At 63.0% G+C, this 18,086-nt stretch overlaps 2 protein-coding genes across 4 annotated transcripts; both read right to left on the bottom strand.

Moving 5' to 3' along the window:
- Nucleotides 1-20: 20 nt before the first annotated feature.
- CCNP (cyclin P) lies at nucleotides 21-2,755 on the bottom strand. Of its 3 annotated transcripts, XM_090051250.1 has the most exons (7): nucleotides 2,035-2,755; nucleotides 1,792-1,919; nucleotides 1,403-1,501; nucleotides 1,166-1,321; nucleotides 733-891; nucleotides 453-607; nucleotides 21-376 (listed from the first exon to the last, which is right to left on the bottom strand). In XM_090051250.1, the coding sequence occupies exons 1-7, from the start codon at nucleotides 2,753-2,755 to the stop codon at nucleotides 154-156; spliced, it is 1,641 nt and encodes a 546-aa protein (XP_089907376.1). In that variant the 3' UTR covers nucleotides 21-153. The 3 variants fall into 3 exon arrangements, 2 of the variants coding, with proteins under 2 accessions (XP_089907376.1, XP_089907375.1); XM_090051249.1 differs by having other exon boundaries at nucleotides 1,166-1,501; XR_016442913.1 differs by having other exon boundaries at nucleotides 242-376; nucleotides 733-913; nucleotides 1,166-1,501.
- Nucleotides 2,652-17,865, bottom strand: AKT2 (AKT serine/threonine kinase 2). Its single transcript, XM_090051257.1, has 14 exons — nucleotides 17,693-17,865; nucleotides 14,182-14,322; nucleotides 13,415-13,543; nucleotides 12,644-12,755; nucleotides 11,715-11,868; nucleotides 11,359-11,490; nucleotides 10,728-10,793; nucleotides 10,185-10,253; nucleotides 9,490-9,612; nucleotides 6,296-6,424; nucleotides 4,815-5,029; nucleotides 4,455-4,542; nucleotides 4,272-4,374; nucleotides 2,652-3,837 (listed from the first exon to the last, which is right to left on the bottom strand). Exons 2-14 carry the CDS (start codon nucleotides 14,225-14,227, stop codon nucleotides 3,758-3,760), a joined length of 1,446 nt encoding a protein of 481 aa, XP_089907383.1. The 5' UTR covers nucleotides 14,228-14,322; nucleotides 17,693-17,865; the 3' UTR covers nucleotides 2,652-3,757.
- Between the last annotated feature and the right edge of the window lie 221 nt (nucleotides 17,866-18,086).

Consider the following 18,086-nt stretch of genomic DNA (forward strand, 5'->3'; position numbering starts at 1 on the left):
AGAGGGAGAGCCCCCGCCCCTCGACCCAGCCCAGACCCCCCCCCCCACCAGTGCCCTCAGCAGCCAGGCGGGGGCTCAGGAGTCACAGCAGTGCAGGAGGACCCAGGCGTCAAGGCCCCTGCTCCACACCCAGTAGCCCTCTCGAAGCGGGTGCTACTGGGGCAGCCAGGGGGGACTGGCCCAGGCTGCAGGGGGGAGCTCAGGCCCGGGCACCAGGCAGCAGGCGAGGTAGCAGGAGCGGGCAATGGCAGGGCTGGTGCTGGCGCCCAGGCGCTGGGGCCGCGAGTGCTTCAGGAAGACGGCGCGGAGGGTGCCGGAGCTGGCCCGCAGTGCGGCACGCGCCATGGGGGGGTGCAGGGCACGCAGCTCCTCTTCACTGCAATGGCAGGGCAGGGGTTAATGGGGGCTCCCCCCCACACCCCACTCCCCAGCCTAGCCAGGCCGGGACCTACCTGCACAGGGGGGCAGGGGCGCTAGGCCCCCCCGCATCCTGCTGCACCCGCTGCGCCAGGCTCAGTGCGGCTGCGGCACGTGGCCCCGGGGCGAAGGCCATGCACTCAGTCTCCAGCAGCGACAGCTCCAGGAAGTACATGGCCAGGGCGCCCGTCTGCAGGGGGGACAGCGGGGCTCAGTGGGGACCCAGGGGTCCAGGCCCCCCCACCTAGAGCCAACCGGGCCCAAGTTGCCTCCCACTGCTGGAAGAGAGCCCAGGCGTCCGGGCGCGGCACCCACCTCGGGGGAACAGCGGCCCAGCGCAGCCAGCAGGCGCAGGAGGCCGGCGGGGCTGGCGCGGTGCACGTGGAAGCGCAGGCGCCGCAGGACCCGGCGCTCCATGCGCAGCAGCGCCGCGCGGCTGAACACGTCCTCGGTCATGAAGCAGAGCGTGGCCGGCTGCAGAGAGAGCCCTGGCCCCCTGAGCAGGAGGGAGCCAAGGTGTCTGGGCTCCCAACCAGCCCTACGCCTGCCCCCACCCAGAGCTGGGAAGGGAACCCAAGAGTCTGGACCCTGTAACCTCCGAGACCCAGGTCCCCGTCCCTGAGCTGGGGAGGGACCCCAGTGGCTGGGGAACCCCCAGACATGGGGAGGGACCCCGGTGTCCAGGCCCCGAGCTTGCCCCCAAGACCTCTGGGCAGGGGGAGAACCCCGGTGTCCAGGCGCCACGTACCACGGGGCAGTAGGTCTCCTCCACCTTGCAGGCGAGGAAGAGGCAGGCGAGGCCGAGGAGCTGCAGGGCACGGGTGCGCACGGGGCCAGCCTGACTGTAGGCGTCCAGCAGCTGCACAGCCAGGTGGAGCGTGTCGTCTGCCAGGCCCAGGTACTCCTGTGGGGAGGGAAACTGAGGCACAGCGGGCGGGCGGGCCAGGGGCCCTGCTGGGGCAAGAAGGGAGACCCCGGCACCCACCTGCACCTGCACCAGCCAGTCCACGACCAGTGCCCGCATCTCAGCTGTCGCCACTCGCGCCAGCTCCCAGCCCCGCGGCGCCCAGCCAGCCGGCAGCCTCTGCGGGGACACGGTGACCCTGTGCGGCAGGGGACCCAGGCGTCGGGGGCCCCACTCCCCACCCAGAGCTGGGGGGAACCAGGCATGTGGGCTCCCAGGCCCTTGCTCCAACCCATCGAGGCCCTGCACCCTCCCAGGGAGCCCACGTGTGCGGGACACCCCCTCTCGCAACTCCCACCACCCGCTCTGCCCCCAGACCCCACTGCTGCCCCCTGCGAGGGACCCAGGCTCCAGGCACCCCGGCTCTCGCCCCCCAGCACTGGGGAGACCCCGGGTGTCCGGGCACTCACCGCCAGACTGGCCAGGATGTCCACGGCGTAGTCGCACTCGAGCGCCAGCCCCAGGCTCTCCATGGCCCGCGCCACCTCCGACGCAGGCACGGCCCCCAGCCCCTGCAGCTGCCCCCCGGGCGCTGACCCTGCCGGACAGCCCCCGTCACCCCTGGCCCGACCCCCACACCCCCAGGCCAGGGCAGGACCCAGGCATCCAGCCCCGCCCGTGCCCCCCGCCCCAGGACCAGGATCGGGCCCTACCTGCGGGGGGACTGCCGGCTGCGGTCTTCTCCCCTCGGGCCCGGCCCCCCGGCGGCTTCTTCTGTAACGGGGGCAATGGGCCGGGGGGGGTCACGAAGCTGGTCCCTGCATCCCCCACCACCCCCAGGCTCACAGAGCCCCCGGACGAGTGCGCTGCTATTGCAGGCATTACGGCCAGCCCGGTGCTCGGCGCTGCGCGCACCTTCCCCGCCGCCTCCGCCGGGATCGGGGCCGGGATCCGGCTGTTGGTGCAGCGCAGCGGCTCCCGCTTCTCCTGCGGCACAGCCGGGTCGGGGGGGCTCGGCTGGGGCCGCCCCCCCCGCCACGGCCGCCGGGTGCCCCGCCCAGAGGCTTGGGGGTCGGGGGCGCAGGACCCAGGGAGAGCGCCCCCCATCCCTGCCGGTGCCCCGGTGCCCCGCGCTCCCGCCCCGCAGCCCCAGCCCGCTACCATCTGCCCGGGCTCTGGCTGCAGCCCCGGGACGGGGGAGGGGCCGGCCCCGCCCCTAATGAAGGGCTCGTTACCGGGACTAGGCTCAGCTGCCGCACTGGTGCCTCCCCCGGGGGCGGCTCCCGGCGGGGGGGGGGGTCCCTGCATGTACCACGCGTGCTCCCGCCTCTCCAAAACAGTCTTTATTGCTTGTACCGTAACAAGGGGGGGGGGCGGCCGAGGTGCGTGCAGACCCGGGCGGGGGGGGGCAGCCACAGGACCCTGGGGGGTCATCTAAGGCCTCCCCCATCCCGTTCCCCCACCCCCCAGACTCGGGCCCAGGTCGGGCCGGGTTCAGCTCTGTCCTGAATGCAAAACAGGGAAAACCAGAAGACGAGCCACGCCGAGGAACCGCACCAGGGCCCTCGAGGGGCACACAGGCCGCACCCCCCCCACCTGATGCCGCACCACCCGCTACCGCGCTGGCCCCGATGCAGCGCAGAGAAATCCATGGGTCGAGACGCGCTCTCATGGGGGCGGCCCGGCCCTGCCAACACGTCCGCACCCCCATGTCAACTGGGGGTCCCAACACAAGGTGGCGGAAGGGGCTGGTGCCAGTCTCTGGGGCTCCGGCCCCTGCCCCTGGCGCCTGTCTGGCCTCTCCGCACTGTCCGTGTGCAGGCCTGTCCCCCACCGGCTCGGGCTCCAGCTTGGTGCCCACAGCCTCCCCTTCCCTCCTGAGGGCTGCAGGAGCCGGGGGGATCGGAGCTGGGAGCCAGAGGGGGCAGCCAGGCCTGGCACAGGCTCTCGGAGGCAGTACGTGGGGCTCCGACCCGTGTTCATCACCAGCCGTGGCGACGGTGACGTTCCTGCGAGCAGGCCCCGGCCCCACCGGGACGGGGCAGCCGGAGCCCCAGTGCGGCCCTTCCGCAGGCCCTGAGCCCCCGGAGAGGTGCCAAACCAGAGTCGCCAGCTGCTTCTGTGACGCCCCTGCCCGGGAGGTGCCAGTGGGCAGGGCCAGCCCTGGGCCTAGCTCTAAGGCACCGACGGAGACAAGTTATTGCTTGGGCAGCGGCAGAGCTGCTCTCCTCCGAGGGCCGGGGGCGTGCGAGGCTCCTGCGGGGACAGCGGCAGTGATCCCAGGAGCTCTGCGCCGCAGCCAGAGCCGGGTGTCATCGGGGCTGTGCGCCGGGCTCGGGGCACTTGGGTTTTTCCCATATGGCTTGCGGGGTGGCCGAGGGCATGGGGCCCTGCCAGCACCCGAGTCCTGGCAGCCCCAAGCCCGTCTCTGCCGCGCTATTCCCGGATGCTGGCCGAGTAGGAGAACTGCGGGAAGTGCGTCCTCTGGTCGGCCTCCAGCGAGTCCAGGTTGTCGTCTGCGGGCAGAGAGGGTGGTGAAGAGGGGTGTGAGGCCCTGGGAAGTGCCATGCACCGGCCTGTGCCAGGCTGAGATGGGCACGACTGCCTGGGGCATCCTGGAACACCTCTACAGTACCCAAGTCCCAGCCGGCACAGCGGGAGTCTTTTACCTGGTGCTGGCATGAAGGGGCCCCAGTGCAGCCAGGGCTCTAGCGAGCGCCCTGGGCCCAGCGCGTCGCAACCCACCCTGGGCCAGGCCCACTGGCGACAGTGAAGGCTCCGGAGGATGCGGAGCCTGATGTGCGCTCTCCGGGAGGGGAAATCTGCTGCTGGCTCCAGTGCAGATGGTCAGGGGGGCAGCCAGCCTGGGAGCTATGGATCAGGGGCTACAAGCCAGGGCTCTGCCCTCGTGCGCTGGCACAGCTGAGGCCAGTGGTGATGGGGTACTCACAGCGGTCAGGTGGTGTGATGGTGATCGACTGTGCCGTGAACTCGTCATCGAAGTACCGCGTGTCGATCTCGGATGTCACCTGGGGCTTGAATGGCGGCACCAGCTAGGGGAAGAGGGGGCTGCCATCAGCGATGCCGGGTCCCCCCACCCATCTGGCTCCCATAGACCCGAGGACCCACTCACCTTCTTCTGCACCACATCTTGCCAGTTAATGGCCACGAAGAACCGATGCTCCATCACCTCCTTGGCATCGCTGGTGCCACCCCCGAGCCTGTGGGTGCAAGGACATTGTCAGCCCCCAGGCTCAGCCCACCCCAGTGAGGCAGCTCCAAAGGACATGAGGGGCATCTGGGGAGGAACCGGCCGAAGGCTCCAGAGCCCCTCAGCAGGGGAAGCCATGGCACTGCGCAAGCTAGCTCAGCACAGCAGGGAGCTCTGGGGCTGGACGCAGAAGCCTAGGCACCCATGAGGCCGGCAGGGATCCCCCCGCAAGGTGCATGGAGAGGGACAGAGCAGGTGGGGGTCCATGCCCCGTGCACCCACCTCTGCTTGGGGTCCTTCTTGAGCAGGCCAGCCAACAGGGACTTGGCCTCAGGGCTGAGGGTGCGGGGGAAGCGGATCTCCTCCATGAGGATGAGCTCGAAGAGGCGCTCGTGGTCTTGGTTGTAGAAGGGCAGGCGGCCGCACATCATCTCGTACATGACGACGCCCAGGCCCCACCAGTCTACGGCTCGCCCGTAGTCGTTGTCCTCCAGCACCTGCGGGGAGCAGACGGGTGCGGGTCAGGGGGAGTGGCTGCGTGAACCGGGGACCCCATCGAGCTGCCGGTGTCCAGTCCTGCGATGGAGCCGGGGCAGCCGGCTGCCTGGTCCGAGCTGAGCGGGCAGCTACAAGTGATGCTAAAGCAACCGACTGCCCGGTCCCTTCTCAGCTCCCAATGACCCTCGTTTCTCATCAAGGGTCTCGGCGTTCCCCTATCCACCACCCTTCATCCTGCTGTGCTCCTGCTCACCAAGCTCTTACCTCACAGCCCGGCAGGTTGTTTTAACTCATTCCAATAAAGTTTGGCCTGTTTTTGCTTTGATCCTGAACTGAGGGCCACGCCTGGGTCCCGAGCCCCCATTCCCACCACCCCCCAGACCGCTGGGTGGGGAACCCAGAGCCCTGGCTTGGTGTGGGTTCAGCCCCACCCCTAGGAGCAGAGCTGCTGGTTTAGTTTTGCCTGGAGAAAATGGTGTTGTTTTACACGTGACGATGCACCTTGCCCTCAGCACCCCCTTCCCAAAACTCTAGATCTGCCTGTGGCCGTGGGAAAGACAGGCAGTGGGACGCAGCAATGCCTGGGCCGATGTGATTTTAACCAAATGCCCACATGTGAGAAACAGACGGTGGACGTCGCCTGTAAGTAGCCAGTGGGGCAGGAAGAGGAATAGGAAAAATAGCGAAAGTGCCAGAAACAAAAGGTATAAACACAGTTTGGGAACTAAAGGTCGTTGGACGGCTGGACTATGGACAGCTGACTACAGAAGCTGGACTACACATGGCTGGATTACAGAGGCTGGATGGCTGGACTACAGACTGCTGGACTATGGATGGCTGGATTACAGGGGCTTGACAGCTGGATTACGGGCAGCTGGACTACAGGCAGCTGGACTACAGGCAGCTGGATGGCTGGACTGCAGGTAGCTAGACAGCTGGACTACAGACAGATGGACAACAGGACTATGGGCAGCTGGATGGCTGGACTGTGGACATCTGGACTGCACACGGCTGAACTAGATGCCCGAATGCCCCAGCAAGACCCAGGACTGTCTGAGCTGCAGGCTGGGCAGCCAGGCCATAGCTTGCGAGGCAACTGGTGGATGCATTTTTTAGGACAAGCATGTATGCCGTCGGCCGAATAAACCCACAGAAGCAGAGGGGAAAGTCCTGTCCCTAGAGCAGTCTTTCTCCTGACACCCCTCTGGGGCTCCCCACCCCAAGAGTTTGGGGTAATAAGCTCTGCTATCCCGGGTGCTACGTACCTCCGGGGCCAAGTACTCAGGTGTGCCGCAGAAGGTCTTCATGGTGGCTCCATCCGTGATGCCTTCCTTGCAAAGCCCGAAGTCTGTGATCTTGATGTGGCCATCTTTGTCCAGCATGAGATTTTCCAGCTAAAAGGCAGGAGGGGAGAACAGGCAACTTGTGCCTTGTGCCAGGCCAGGATTGGGACTGGATCATCCTACCTGGCTCCAGGCATCCATCCGTGCTCTGGAAGCTAACCTCCCCCCACCCCAGCCACTAGCACCCCAAGATCCAGCCTCTTCTGCCCTGGATGCAGACCCATGGCCTGAAGATGCATCAAAGCAGACCGAGAATGGATATTGGGGAAAACTTCACTGTTGGAGCAGCAAGGCTGTCGACTGGGTGCCCAGGGAAGGGGAGGACTCTCCATCACTGGAGGTGTTCAAGGAGAGGCTGGATGGCTGCTGGGCGTGTGATCTAGGTGTTATGATGCCCATGATCTGCTATGGGGAGCTCCCAGGCTTTGCTGTTTGTTGCATGGACTAGGGGGAATTTTTATGCCACAGTGGTTGTTTTTTTAAAGCCTTCCCCAGAGGTGCTGGGCGCTGCCTCCAGCCCTGGCTGGGGATGGCAGCTGGGACTCAAGCCCAGAGGGTCTTGCCCCTCTGCTCAGGGTCAGCCCCACGCTGCACTGGGGGCAGGATTTTCCCCTATGGTCACACTGGCACAGACTGGGGTGGCAGAGGGGGGATTGCCTTCCTCTGCAGCAGGGGTACAAGCTCCGCCTGGGAATAGAAGACAACCCTGATTTATCAAGAGACTCCCAATAATTAGATTCCACATATGGAAAATTTGTAAATGTTATAATTTTTCCAGGCAGGGTTCTTTGGGTAGATGTGATATCTTTTATAATTCTCTGGCTTTAGAAACCAATTATTGGAGGTTTGCCTTGAATTTGCCCCCCTCTCACTGTTACAGCAGGGAAAATAGATCTGGGAGCGGGGTCAGATTCTCCCCTGGCAGCCCCTTCCCCTTGGACCCACTCTCCCTGAGCCTGTGGAAGCGAGGAGCATGTTTGAAATTAAACAGGGCTGCAGCCATTTGCCTGCAACACCCACAGACATAGCTCATCCAGAACAGATGCCTGTTGCCTCCTTCTGAAAAGGCTGCAAGTTTGAGCACGGGCGTTTAATAAATGCATTTTTGAGCAGCACTTCGACACCTATTTATATCTAGTGTGTGCATATATATGTGTGTGTGCATGTGTGCGCACAAATTCAACCTGACAAAGCCCAGCAGTCAAGTTCCAACTTTCAACTGAGCTGTCCTCAATCACAAGTCTGTATGGCGCTACCACCAGGCAGTGTCTCCTTCCTCCCAGAGCCACTGGTCTGGGACTTGGGATACTCCCTAAATCCCTCCTACGTGCAAGCCCCAAACCTGAAGGCTTTGGGGTCTGGATGCCCCCTCATCCCACTTGCTTCTAGCCACAAAGCTGAAGGAGCAAGACATGACTACAGTCCCCCACTGCCACGAAATCCTGCAGTCAAGTTTCCTGCATTTGGGGAAACCCGTGGGGGTGGGTCAGCCTGCCCGGAGAGGTGAGGGAGTCTCCGTCCTTGGAGGTTTTGAAGACCCGGCTAGGCAAAGCCTTGGCTGAGATGATGTAGCTGGGGCTGGGGCTGGTCCTGCTTGGAGCAGGGGTTTGGATTAGATGCAACCTCCTGAGGTCCCTGCCAACCCGAATTTTCTATGATTATGTGAAATGAATACTCCTATCTTCTGTTTATCTTTTCTCTCCAGAGTGCAATACATTCTGAATTCATCAGTGCACTCCCTCCCCGTGAAAATGTAAATTAGGCAGCATAGGGAGGAAGAATGTCTGAAGGCTAATTGTACTGTAAAAAAACCTACCTGAGAGGTAAGCAGCCACTGAGGCATATCTTTTTGTAATAGAGTGGAGTGAAAAGTGGCTATATTTAGTCATTTCTTGTAAAACAATGTAATCTTAATAATCTTGCAAGGTATAGCCATAGGGCCAACTTGAGTGCAGCTGTGTTGTTGAGTAACTTTCGAAATTGGATTGTCTGGGTTCAGCTCGCAGCTCTGGCACAGACTCTGTGTGTTAGCATGGGTAGCTCACTTTTTTCTGCTCTTATCTGTTTCTGAATGTAGACAAAGCCTTGGCTGGGATGATCAAGTTGGGGCTGAGCAGGGGGCTGGACTACATGTGACCTCTTGAGGTCCCTTCCCACTCTCATTTTCTATGGTTCTGTGACAAGCCTCACTCTAGACTCGATCTTATACACTTGAACTTAGCCAAAACCATTTTTTTTTTAATTCAATTTTAATTTCCGGGGCCAAATCAGTTCTGAATTCAGTTCCAGATTTCAACCGAGCAGAGCTCTATCATTTGGGTCTGTGTGGTGCTGCCATTGCCTGCCATGGATCTGAGCTCTGACTGTCTCCGATATGGATGACTTGCCCAGAGACATGAAATTAAATTAAAAAAAAAAAGGTAGGTTCCCACCCGCACATCAGCCCAGCGCAAGCCGCGTGTTTTAGTCATGCTCAGCATTGGCTGTGTTTAATCAACTTCACAGTTGGTTTCTGTTGCTGGGCACACGCTGCTTTTGGCAGCAGCTTAATGATAGATGATGTATTTGGTCAGAACTCCTTGGATATGATTATAAAACGAGGAGCTTACCCCCCCACACCCCCATGTTAATGGAGGGAAAAAGCCTTGTCTTGGTATCAAGTAACTACAGTACATTAACACCCTCTGCAACAGCAAGAGATTGGTGGCTGCGGCCCCCCTGCTTTCCCTGGGGCACAGATGATGCCTGGGGCGTTGCTCAGAGGTTGGACAAGGGGTCTGTCTGAGATGGTTTGGACATGGGTGATCCTGCCTCAGGCAGGGGGGTGGATTGGATGTGACCCCCGCAGACCCCTTCCAGCTCTTCTCTGTGATTCTGATCCTACCGCAGCGTGGCCAAGAAGATGCATCGTGCCCCAACAAGCAGCAAACAGTGGGAACAGCGATAGGAGAACACCACAAGGGAAGAGAGTCACATTTGCTGTACCCCTGGGTCCAGCAGGTCGGCAGATAGAGGCTCAGGGCCCAGCTACTGCTGAAGCTGGACATGGGCTGGGATGCGAGGGGACTGCCGATGCCAGGGGGGAGAGCAGCACTTCTCTCCCCTCCCCACGTTACCTTGATGTCCCGGTACACCACGTCACGGGAGTGCAAGTATTCGAGCGCAGACACGATCTCGGCGCCGTAGAAACGGGCCCGGTCCTCAGTGAACACGCGCTCCCTCGAGAGGTGAAAGAACAGCTGGTGGGAGGGGAAACGAGGCGTGAGGCTGTGTGCGCGAGGGCCGGCTCTGCTCTCTGCCCATGTCGCGTTCAGGACGTCTGTGGCCTCCGCAGCTGGTGAGGACGGCAAATGCACTGGGGAACATGTGCTGGAGAGCAGAGCGCTGGAGCCGTCTGCTGAGTGGGAACGATCCAGGAGGGAAGCTGACAGCCGTGTCCAGGGCTATGGCCACCCCTAGCAGGGAAGGAGAGAGCCCCTGCCCCCTTTACTGACGTGAAGGGACTTGCCCATAGACAGGAGTCTGGGAGCAGGCTGGGCACAGAACCCAGGAGTCCTAGCTGCTGGTTTGCGTTGGGATAGCAGGGTCTGGACGGCTCCAGACTGCTCAGAGCAACCCCTACCCTGTGGTCTGGGAAGGGGACTCTCCCTGCCCTGGCAGGAGTCTCTGTCTGCAGACGTGAACCATATCCACGCCACAAGGTGGGCAGCAGAGCCAGCCCCTGCTACCTGGGCTCCAGGCCTTTGTAATGGTTGGTGGCTCTGCAAGGGCAGGGAACTTGATCAGGGCTGCAGGCTGCACCCACACATACCTCCCCTCCATTGGCATACTCCATGACGAAGCAGAGCCGGTCATTGGTCTGGAAGGCGTATTTCAGTGCCTGCAACAGAGCGAGCCTTGGAGAACCAGCAGCCAAGGGCTTCTCAGCTACAGAGTGCTTGCGACATCCTCATGTGGTCACCCCAGTGGAGATGCTGGGTGGCGGGGCCACCGCAAAGCCAGAGCTCCCAAGCTCTTGGTCTGAGCTGACCCTGCTGGTCTGGGGGGGGCCTGGCCTGGCCTGGCCTTTAGCCCCTAGCATGAGAGATGAGAGGGAGGTTCCCTACTGCAGATGTGCAGGGGCCACAGGCAGTGGCGTCCCACGGATGCTGGGAACACTGTTCCATAACGGTTGCAGAGAGTATGACTCTGGCTGCCGCCCACAGCCAAGCCCATGCCCTGCCTCAGGGTCCTGCAGCTCTCCAAGGCATGTGGGACCCACCAGCCACAGCAGGGCCACACACTTAAGAGCTGCTTCCTAAGCTGGCACCACCCCCAGCCCAGCCGCCCAGGGCTAGGCCAGGCCTCGCCTCACCGTGAGGAAGGGGTGCCGGGTGTTCTGCAGCACTCTGCTCTCCGTCACCGTGTGCGCCACCTCGTCCTGCAGAGAGATGCAGAGCCATGAGCCCAGCCCCCAGCAAGCACTGTGCAGCCGAGCCCGCAGATTTTTGCATGGATGAACCGGAGGCTGTGCAGCCACAGGGAGCAGGGGCAGCAGGTGCTGAAGGGGGAATGGCAGCCTCACAGGGGGGTGCCTTGGCTGTACCCCACTGCCTTTGCACCTGGGGGCACATCCCTGGTGCTTTGTCCTGATGCTCTAGGAGCTGCCTGCATCAGCAGAGGGAGGACTTGTCTGCCCTTTTAGGGGAACTGTGGGACAGGTGTCGAAGGACTATCAGTGCTGGGGTATCTGCTGGCTGACTGTAGCATGGGCTTCACTCCCTGCAAGACGCCGGCCCGGGCTGACGTGGGGCTATGCTACCCATGTGGGACTGATGGGAGCCAGAAGAGCCCGATGGGAAGCAACACAGAGTGAAGGAGGAGCTGTTTCCAAAGTGATCACTCCGGGAAGGGCTCGTGTTCAGGGCATGGGCCGCTAGCAGGACATCACTGGCAGCTGGGGAGATGCCTGCTGCAAGTTGGCCCCGCCCAGGTCATGACCACACCTTGGCAATGATGACTTCTTTGCGTAGGATCTTCATGGCATAGTAGCGCCCCGTGGCCTTCTCTCGCACCAGGATGACCTTGCCGAAGGTACCCTTGCCCAGAAGCTTAAGGTAGTCGAAGTCGTTCATGGTCTGCAGGGGTGGGAGCAGGGGGGATGAGCTGAAGTTGGCGCTGGCAGGAGGTTCCCGAGACAGGAACACTTCGCTCCCCAAGGCACTTGGCCTGTCCTCCCTGCCCTGGGCCAAAGACTTGCGGATTCCCACCCATGACTCAAAGCTCTGGGAACAACCTTCCTTCCCCTGCACTGCGATAAAGGCCCCCCCCCATCCAGACTGGGGCCCCCCCAGCCTCTTACTGCTTTGACACGGGTCTTGGTCACGGCCACTTCCATTTCCTCGGCACCTGCGCTGTCGTTGGGCGAGCCACACTTGTAATCCATCACATCCTCCTCCGGCTCCTGGTTCTTGAGGCTGTTGGCGACCGTCTGGATGGCCCGCATCCACTCCTCCCTGAGGGCCACACGGGTGACAGTGAGGGGGGGTGACACGTGGATGGGTCTCACTGCTGGCTGAGCTCACCCTGAGCATGGCAGCCTGAATCTGACTCTTGGTTCTGCTCCAGCTGTCTTGGCTCTTGCTCAACAGGACCACTTGTTCCCCTCTGCCTACGTACAACTCTTGCAGCCAAGGCAAGGCTAGAAACTGCTCTCTAGTGGCATCCTGGGCAGACTCCTCATGTCCCCGGCGGGGGCGGGGGGGACAAGGTGAACATCAGGGGAGCCCTCCTTCCCCAAACACTCCACTGCAGTGGCAGCTTCATGACCACGAATCCTGCCAGCTTCAGTAGGGAGCTCGTGAAGCCTGGGGCTGAGGGACAGCAATATGCTCCCCACAGCGGCTGGGAATGGGCAGACAGGTGCAGACCCCAGACACCATTTGGTAGTAGTGGCACAGAGCAGGAGGCAGCCAACAGTCCCAGGATGGACATGGACAGATGACACCTGCATGGGTATAACATGGGCAAGCCACATGCAACGCGCGATGTGAAGATGCCGCCTGCCTTAGGGCAACCACTGCCTGTTCCCTTTACATGGCAGGACCCGCTAAGAGCACCCGAACTCTGCTGGGTGGCGCTGTCACTACAAGCCCCCTGGGACCTCCCCAACTGCAGGGGGAAAGGCCCAGGGCCCCCCATCCTCCGTCAGGTTCTGGCCAGGCCCCACACGGGGGCGGGGGAAGCCCAGTGCCTGGGGTGTAAGGGGGTGGGGGCTCAAGCTGCACCAACCGCTCATCAGGGGAGTCCACGTGGAAAGTCCTCTCAATGACGGTTGTCCACTGCAGGCACCGGATGACAAAGGTGTTGGGCCGGGGGCGCTCCGTCTCCATCAGCTGGCATTCTAGGGGCACAGGGGTGGGCACCAGAGGTAAGAGGCAGCCCTGGCTCCCAGGACCATATCTCTTTCCAACGAAAAGGCTCTGGATGCCAGGCCTCAGCACACCCCTCTGGCAGCTCTGGCACGGTTGGGAACCGCCCTTCATGTCTCTGCCCTCACGAAGCAACAGGGAATCGTAGGCAGAGGCAGCCCATCCCCACAGGGATCCCTTGACCTCACCTGCCCCGGCCCTGCACCAGCTGCAGCCGAGGCATTGTGCCCACGAGGCGGCAGATGGTGGGTGGCAGGCCTCCCTCCACAAGCTCTGCTCCTCACGACACAAGAGGCACAAGCTGCCGGCATCTCCCGCAAACTGCGGCAGATGGAGGATTGGTCGTCGACATGCCAGAGGCCCAGACATGAGCCGATGCTCAGCCCCACCGGCAGCTGAGCTCATGGAGCGGCAAAAAGAGGCTTTACCTGAGTCAGGGCAGCTTGTCATGAGCTCGCCAAGTCTCAGCTCTGTGTTTATGCCATTGGGCACAGGGGCGTGGGAGACTGAGACCTCCTCTCAGCCTTGGACGAGGAGTGGGGTGTAAAGAGACAGGCCTGTGGGCCAGGGACAGCCACGCACCAGCAGGCACCAATGCCAGAGAGATGGGTGCTGCTTCCCAGCCTCGTACCTGCAACTGAGAAGTTGTTGAGAGGTGGCAGGCTCTGGTCGGACGTCTCAGGTCTCTCCTTGTAGCCGATGAAGGAGCCGTCGCTCTTCAGCAGGAAGTACCTGGGTCGCCACGTTTTGATGTATTCGCCTGCAAGGAAGGAGGGTTGAGCTGGGCATGATCATGGCCTCCCTACTGCCCCATTCCGGCCGATGGGCACTGCTTGGGAGCTGGAGCCTCGGCTGAGGTCACCACCAGAGCCTGGGGGAAAGCCAGAACCCAGGAGTCCTGTCATTTGGGGCCCTGCCCTGGCACCCGGGGTAGCCTGCAGCTGGGATCTCCCATGGCCCTGTGCCAGGTAGACATACTCTGCAGGGCCAGAGAACGGGTTGGTTCAGTCCAGGGGCACCCAGGTACCCTGCCAGCCCCTTTCCCCCTCCTGAGACAGGCTCTGGAAGCCCCACGGCAGTCCTGACCCGCCAAGGACTCTGCAGCTGCTACCTCCACCAGGTTCAGAAACAGCAGCAGGCTGAGACCCGCTGCACCCCTCTCAGCTCCCTGTTGTATCCATCAGTGCAGAGGAGGCACTCGCTAGACCTGAGAGCCAGCAAGCGCAGGACGAATGTGGCCACGGGCCGCTGGAACCTCTGCTCGCACCACGGGTGCAGGGAGCCGGCTGGGCTGCAGGGGCCAGACCAAGCTCCCCAACCCCTTCTGCACCAGCCAGGAAGAGCTGCGTCACCTTCTCCGCTCTATAAAGCTGTGCCCTCCCCTTCCCTCTCTCTCACCTCTCTTGTGCAGCCAGCCCTCTTTAACGACCGACACCTCGTTCATGGTGGAGCCACAGCCTCTGGCCACCTCTGCCGGGCAGGACCAGGGAACGGGCTAATGCCAGCAGCCACCGGACGAGCCGTGCTTGGAGTTGGGCCCTGTGGAGGCACGAACATGAGCTGCTGTAGTGTGGGTCACTGGGCAAAGCCACAACGCCCGCTGCCTGCCCCCCCACCCCGCACACTGGGTCTGAGCATGGGACAGGACCACCTCCATGGGCGACGTAAATCTCGGCCCCTGGGTGCAAGCAGGACAGGGGGCTGGAGCAGGAAGCACCCACCCAGGGCTAACATCTGTGCCTGGTTCCCATGTCCGGGCTCTGTACATGCCACCCCTGGCCGCCAAGCAGCAGCTCCGGTGCTGGAGAGGCGAGGGAGCCAGCCTCGACACGACGCCACCCACACCTCAGGAATGACAGCAGGGCCCCCCCGCAAGCACAGATCCTGCTGCCACACATGGGCCACAAGGCTCAAATGAGAGGGACGGAGTCCCCGGGCTGGTACCTTGCCATGGCTGCCTGGCCATGTTTGTGTCCTGGCTCCGCACAGGGGTTTGTAGCCAGTTCTGAATCAGCTCCCGGCCCTGGCTGGGGCTGCAGGTGACACAGCCTAGGAGCTCGGGGACACCAGCTCCCAGTCAGTGCTTGCTCCCCACACCTCACTATGGGGAACCTCAGCCAAATGTGTTTTGAGCCACAGAGTGAGCCACTGCCCAGCCTGGGGCAGAGAGAGCGGCTGCCAGCTCCAGGTGACAGAGCCCCAGCTCCGGGCATCAGATGGCATCGCGGGGATACCACGCTCCAAGGCTGCCTCTTGAGCCCTGCAGGCCTGCAAAAGAGTGCAGGGCTCTGGCCTTGGATCCTGCAGCCACTGTGGGGCCTGGATGCAGATGGGATCCATCAGGACCCCCTCCAGCTTTCCCCACCCATCTTCCAGCAATGAGGCAGCTCTACGGGAGCTGTAATGAGGGATCTCCCCTCCGCAGCTCTGATGAGAAGCGAGTGACTCAGTCCGAAAAACACACCGGGGGCAGAGCCAAGGGCACGGCCTCAGAGCAGTAAATCTTGGACGTTTTGCGGGGAGAACCTGCAGCCTCCTCCGCAGCTCGCTCCGGGGCTGTTTCACCAGTGATTGCAAGGCTCAAGTGTAGAGGTGCGGGCAGCTTCTGCCTGGGTGTAGGGATCCCTCCAGGCTGGAGAAAGCGCCGAGGTTGAAGAGCGCTGAGCAGCCTCACAGAAAGAGGAAGTGGGGCCTTGCTAAGCTCCAGGCAGGGAGCCAGGGCTCCTGGGTTCTCTGGCCATGCTCCTTCCCCGAGTGGAGCAGCTACCTCGTGGACGGCGAACGGCGGCCGGGTGCCAACCAGGGAGACCTGTGGCTTCTCTCCCACGGTTACTCCATCACAGCCCAGTCCTGTGCCTCGGTTTCTTAAGTTCCCGTGGCCCCTGGCCTGGCAGCTAGGGAGCTGAGATGCATCGGGCAGGCTGGAGACCTGCAGGTGGGATGTGCCTCATGAGAACAGGTTTCTGTTTATGGGAGGGGGAAGGGGGACCCAGGGGCCCCTGATTACATCCAGTTTCCGGGGAGGCAGAGCCCCTCACTTCTCCTGAGCGCCGAGCACCTGGGCAGCTCTCCTGCTTCACCTGGTCCCGAGGTGCCAAGGATCCAGCCCAGCTGGCTGCGGGACAGGTTCGTTCTCCAGCTTTCCAGGTACCATCAGATGCGCCGTGGGGATCACCTGGGAGGAGCGGAGCTGCTGCGCTCAGCCCTAGCAAGATGATGTGATGCCCCGGGAGAGGATCCTTAGTGACAACCAGCTCGACCCCTTTGCACTTTTGCTGGGAGCCAATTCCACGCTGGTCACGGGTGGGACGACAGGGGGCTCTTGCTCGTGGGGGAAGGGGCTGGCTGTCCCACAATGGGTGGCCGTAGGTACCACCTCCGCCGCGTTCCTTCGCACAGATCGTGCCCGGCAGGTGAAGAGGGGAGAGAGAGAGAGGCACAGAGTCCCTGCGAAGAGGATGCTGCCCCCACGGGTCATCTTTAGGCCTCTCCGACTTTGCCCCGGCGCTGCTCCTTGCTCCAAACCCCCTCCTCGGGTCCCGCAGCAGAAGCCGCCCCCACAGTGGTTCTTATGTCGCCGGAGCCCGATCCGAGCCTCACAATTCCCCGCTCAGCCCCTCCGTGGTTAACAGCAATAAATAACCACCGCACGCTGCCTCTCCACGGCCCCCGGAGAGCTCTGCGAACAGCCAGCACCATGCAGGGCCCCACAGAGGTGGCAGTTAACCCCTGCACATGACCCGCGATTTCTCGAGCTGGAAAAGGACCCTGGAGCCCTGGCTTGCAGCCCCCCGCTCTCTCCGCCTCCCCTCCCAGACACAGTCACAAGGCCTGGGGCAGCCCCAGCTGCTGGATCCCACTCCCCCAGAGCAGGAGAGCGCGGGGGCCCTGGATTTCCACGTCCAGTGCTTCCTTCCGGCCGGAGAGCAGCGGCAAGCCCTCGCACGACGTATCCCGATGCCGTTTCACGCCCCCCCACCCCACCAGCCGCAGAGAGCCCCATCTTCGTCCCTGCTGGATATGGTGACCGTCCTCGGTGCGGGCAGGCGGCTCCAGTTACAGCTCCACTCCCCGCCAGGTGGACGCGGCTCCAGCCAGGAGCTCGGGCTCCTCGATTAGGTTTCGTGCAGGCGCCAGAAACATTCCCCCCGCGAGGGCCGGCGCCGCCGCAGCTTTCCCTTGGCGAGCGGGATGATGACGACGACGACCCGTGCGCGGAGGCTTCAGGTCCGGCGGAGGGAGCGGCTGGCGCCTGACCCCATCCAGAGGCCTGGCCAGCACCAAAGCCGGACTTTGCTCCTGCGCCGCTTGGACCCCAGCACATCGGGGGAGGGGCAGGGGGACGCTGCCATAGAGATGACATTGCTCCCCCGTTGCCATGGTGCCCACCCTGGCAACATGTGGAGGGGGGACCCCTCCCCTGCCCTGCTCCCTTAGACAGAGCCATAGGGGAGAGTTCATGGGGGGGGATGGTTTCAGAAGGCTGCCCTTTAATCCTGCCCCTGCCAAGGGGCAGACCCCCCACAAAAATCCTACTCCCCTCATGGAGACCCCCCCCCATTTAACTCTTAACCCCCCCTCTCCCCCGCATGGTGCAGTCCCCCATTGACCCTCTGTGGGGCAGGCGGGTCCATGTCACACAGATAGGGGGAGCCGGCCGTTCCACCCCCACCCCGCGCGGGGGTCCTGGATAGTGCGGTTCTCAAAGGGGCGCGGGCGGTTCCATCGGCTCGCTCCAACCCCCTCCCTCCCGGCCGCGGGTGGTGCGGTCCCGGCAGGGCCCCGCTAGGGGGCGGGGCGGGCGGGTCCAAGTTCCCCCCCCCGCGCGGGGGCGCGAGTGGTGCGGTCCCCACTAGGCCCCGCAGGGGGGCGGGCGGGTCCATATCGGCGGCGGGGGGAGGCTCCTCACCTGTCATGGACGCCGGCGGCTGCCGGGGCGGCCGCTGCTCATGCCGGTGCCGCCTCCCCCCTCCCGCGGGGCCCCTGCTCCGCCGCGTCCGGCCCGACGGCGCCCCGCGCTCCCGGAAACCCCGCCCCTGCGGGCCCACGCACGCAGGAAGCGGGGAAGGAGGGAAGGGAAGAGAGTCAGCCCCCCCTCCACACACGCAGCTACTCCTCACTGCGCAGGCGCGGCGGGGAGGGGCACACTGCGCATGCGTAAAACCATCTGGGCCCCTCAAGTGTGCCCCCCCAGCGCATGCGCGCCGGCTGCCCGCTTTTACCACGTCTGCACATGGGCATCCCCCGGCAGCCTGAATCGATTTGCATGTGTTTGCATACATTTGCGTAGAGCTACACGCACG

This window comes from Crocodylus siamensis, chromosome 6 (genome assembly GCF_052110815.1).
Source record: "Crocodylus siamensis isolate JL-2025a chromosome 6, ASM5211081v1, whole genome shotgun sequence".
Lineage (NCBI taxonomy): Eukaryota > Metazoa > Chordata > Crocodylia > Crocodylidae > Crocodylus > Crocodylus siamensis.

Coding starts and splice junctions, on each gene's coding strand:
- CCNP (XM_090051249.1), bottom strand. CDS start 2,755: ATGACCCCCCAGGGTCCTGTGGCTGCCCCCCCCCGCCCGGGTCTGCAC. Junction 608..732: donor TGGGCCGCTGTTCCCCCGAG/GTGGGTGCCGCG, acceptor TCCCCCCTGCAG/ACGGGCGCCCTGGCCATGTA. Junction 377..452: donor GCCCCTGCCCCCCTGTGCAG/GTAGGTCCCGGC, acceptor CTGCCATTGCAG/TGAAGAGGAGCTGCGTGCCC.
- AKT2 (XM_090051257.1), bottom strand. CDS start 14,227: ATGAACGAGGTGTCGGTCGTTAAAGAGGGCTGGCTGCACAAGAGAG. Junction 13,544..14,181: donor GGGCTGGCTGCACAAGAGAG/GTGAGAGAGAGG, acceptor CCTTCCTTGCAG/GCGAATACATCAAAACGTGG. Junction 11,491..11,714: donor CCAAGACCCGTGTCAAAGCA/GTAAGAGGCTGG, acceptor CCACCCCTGCAG/ACCATGAACGACTTCGACTA.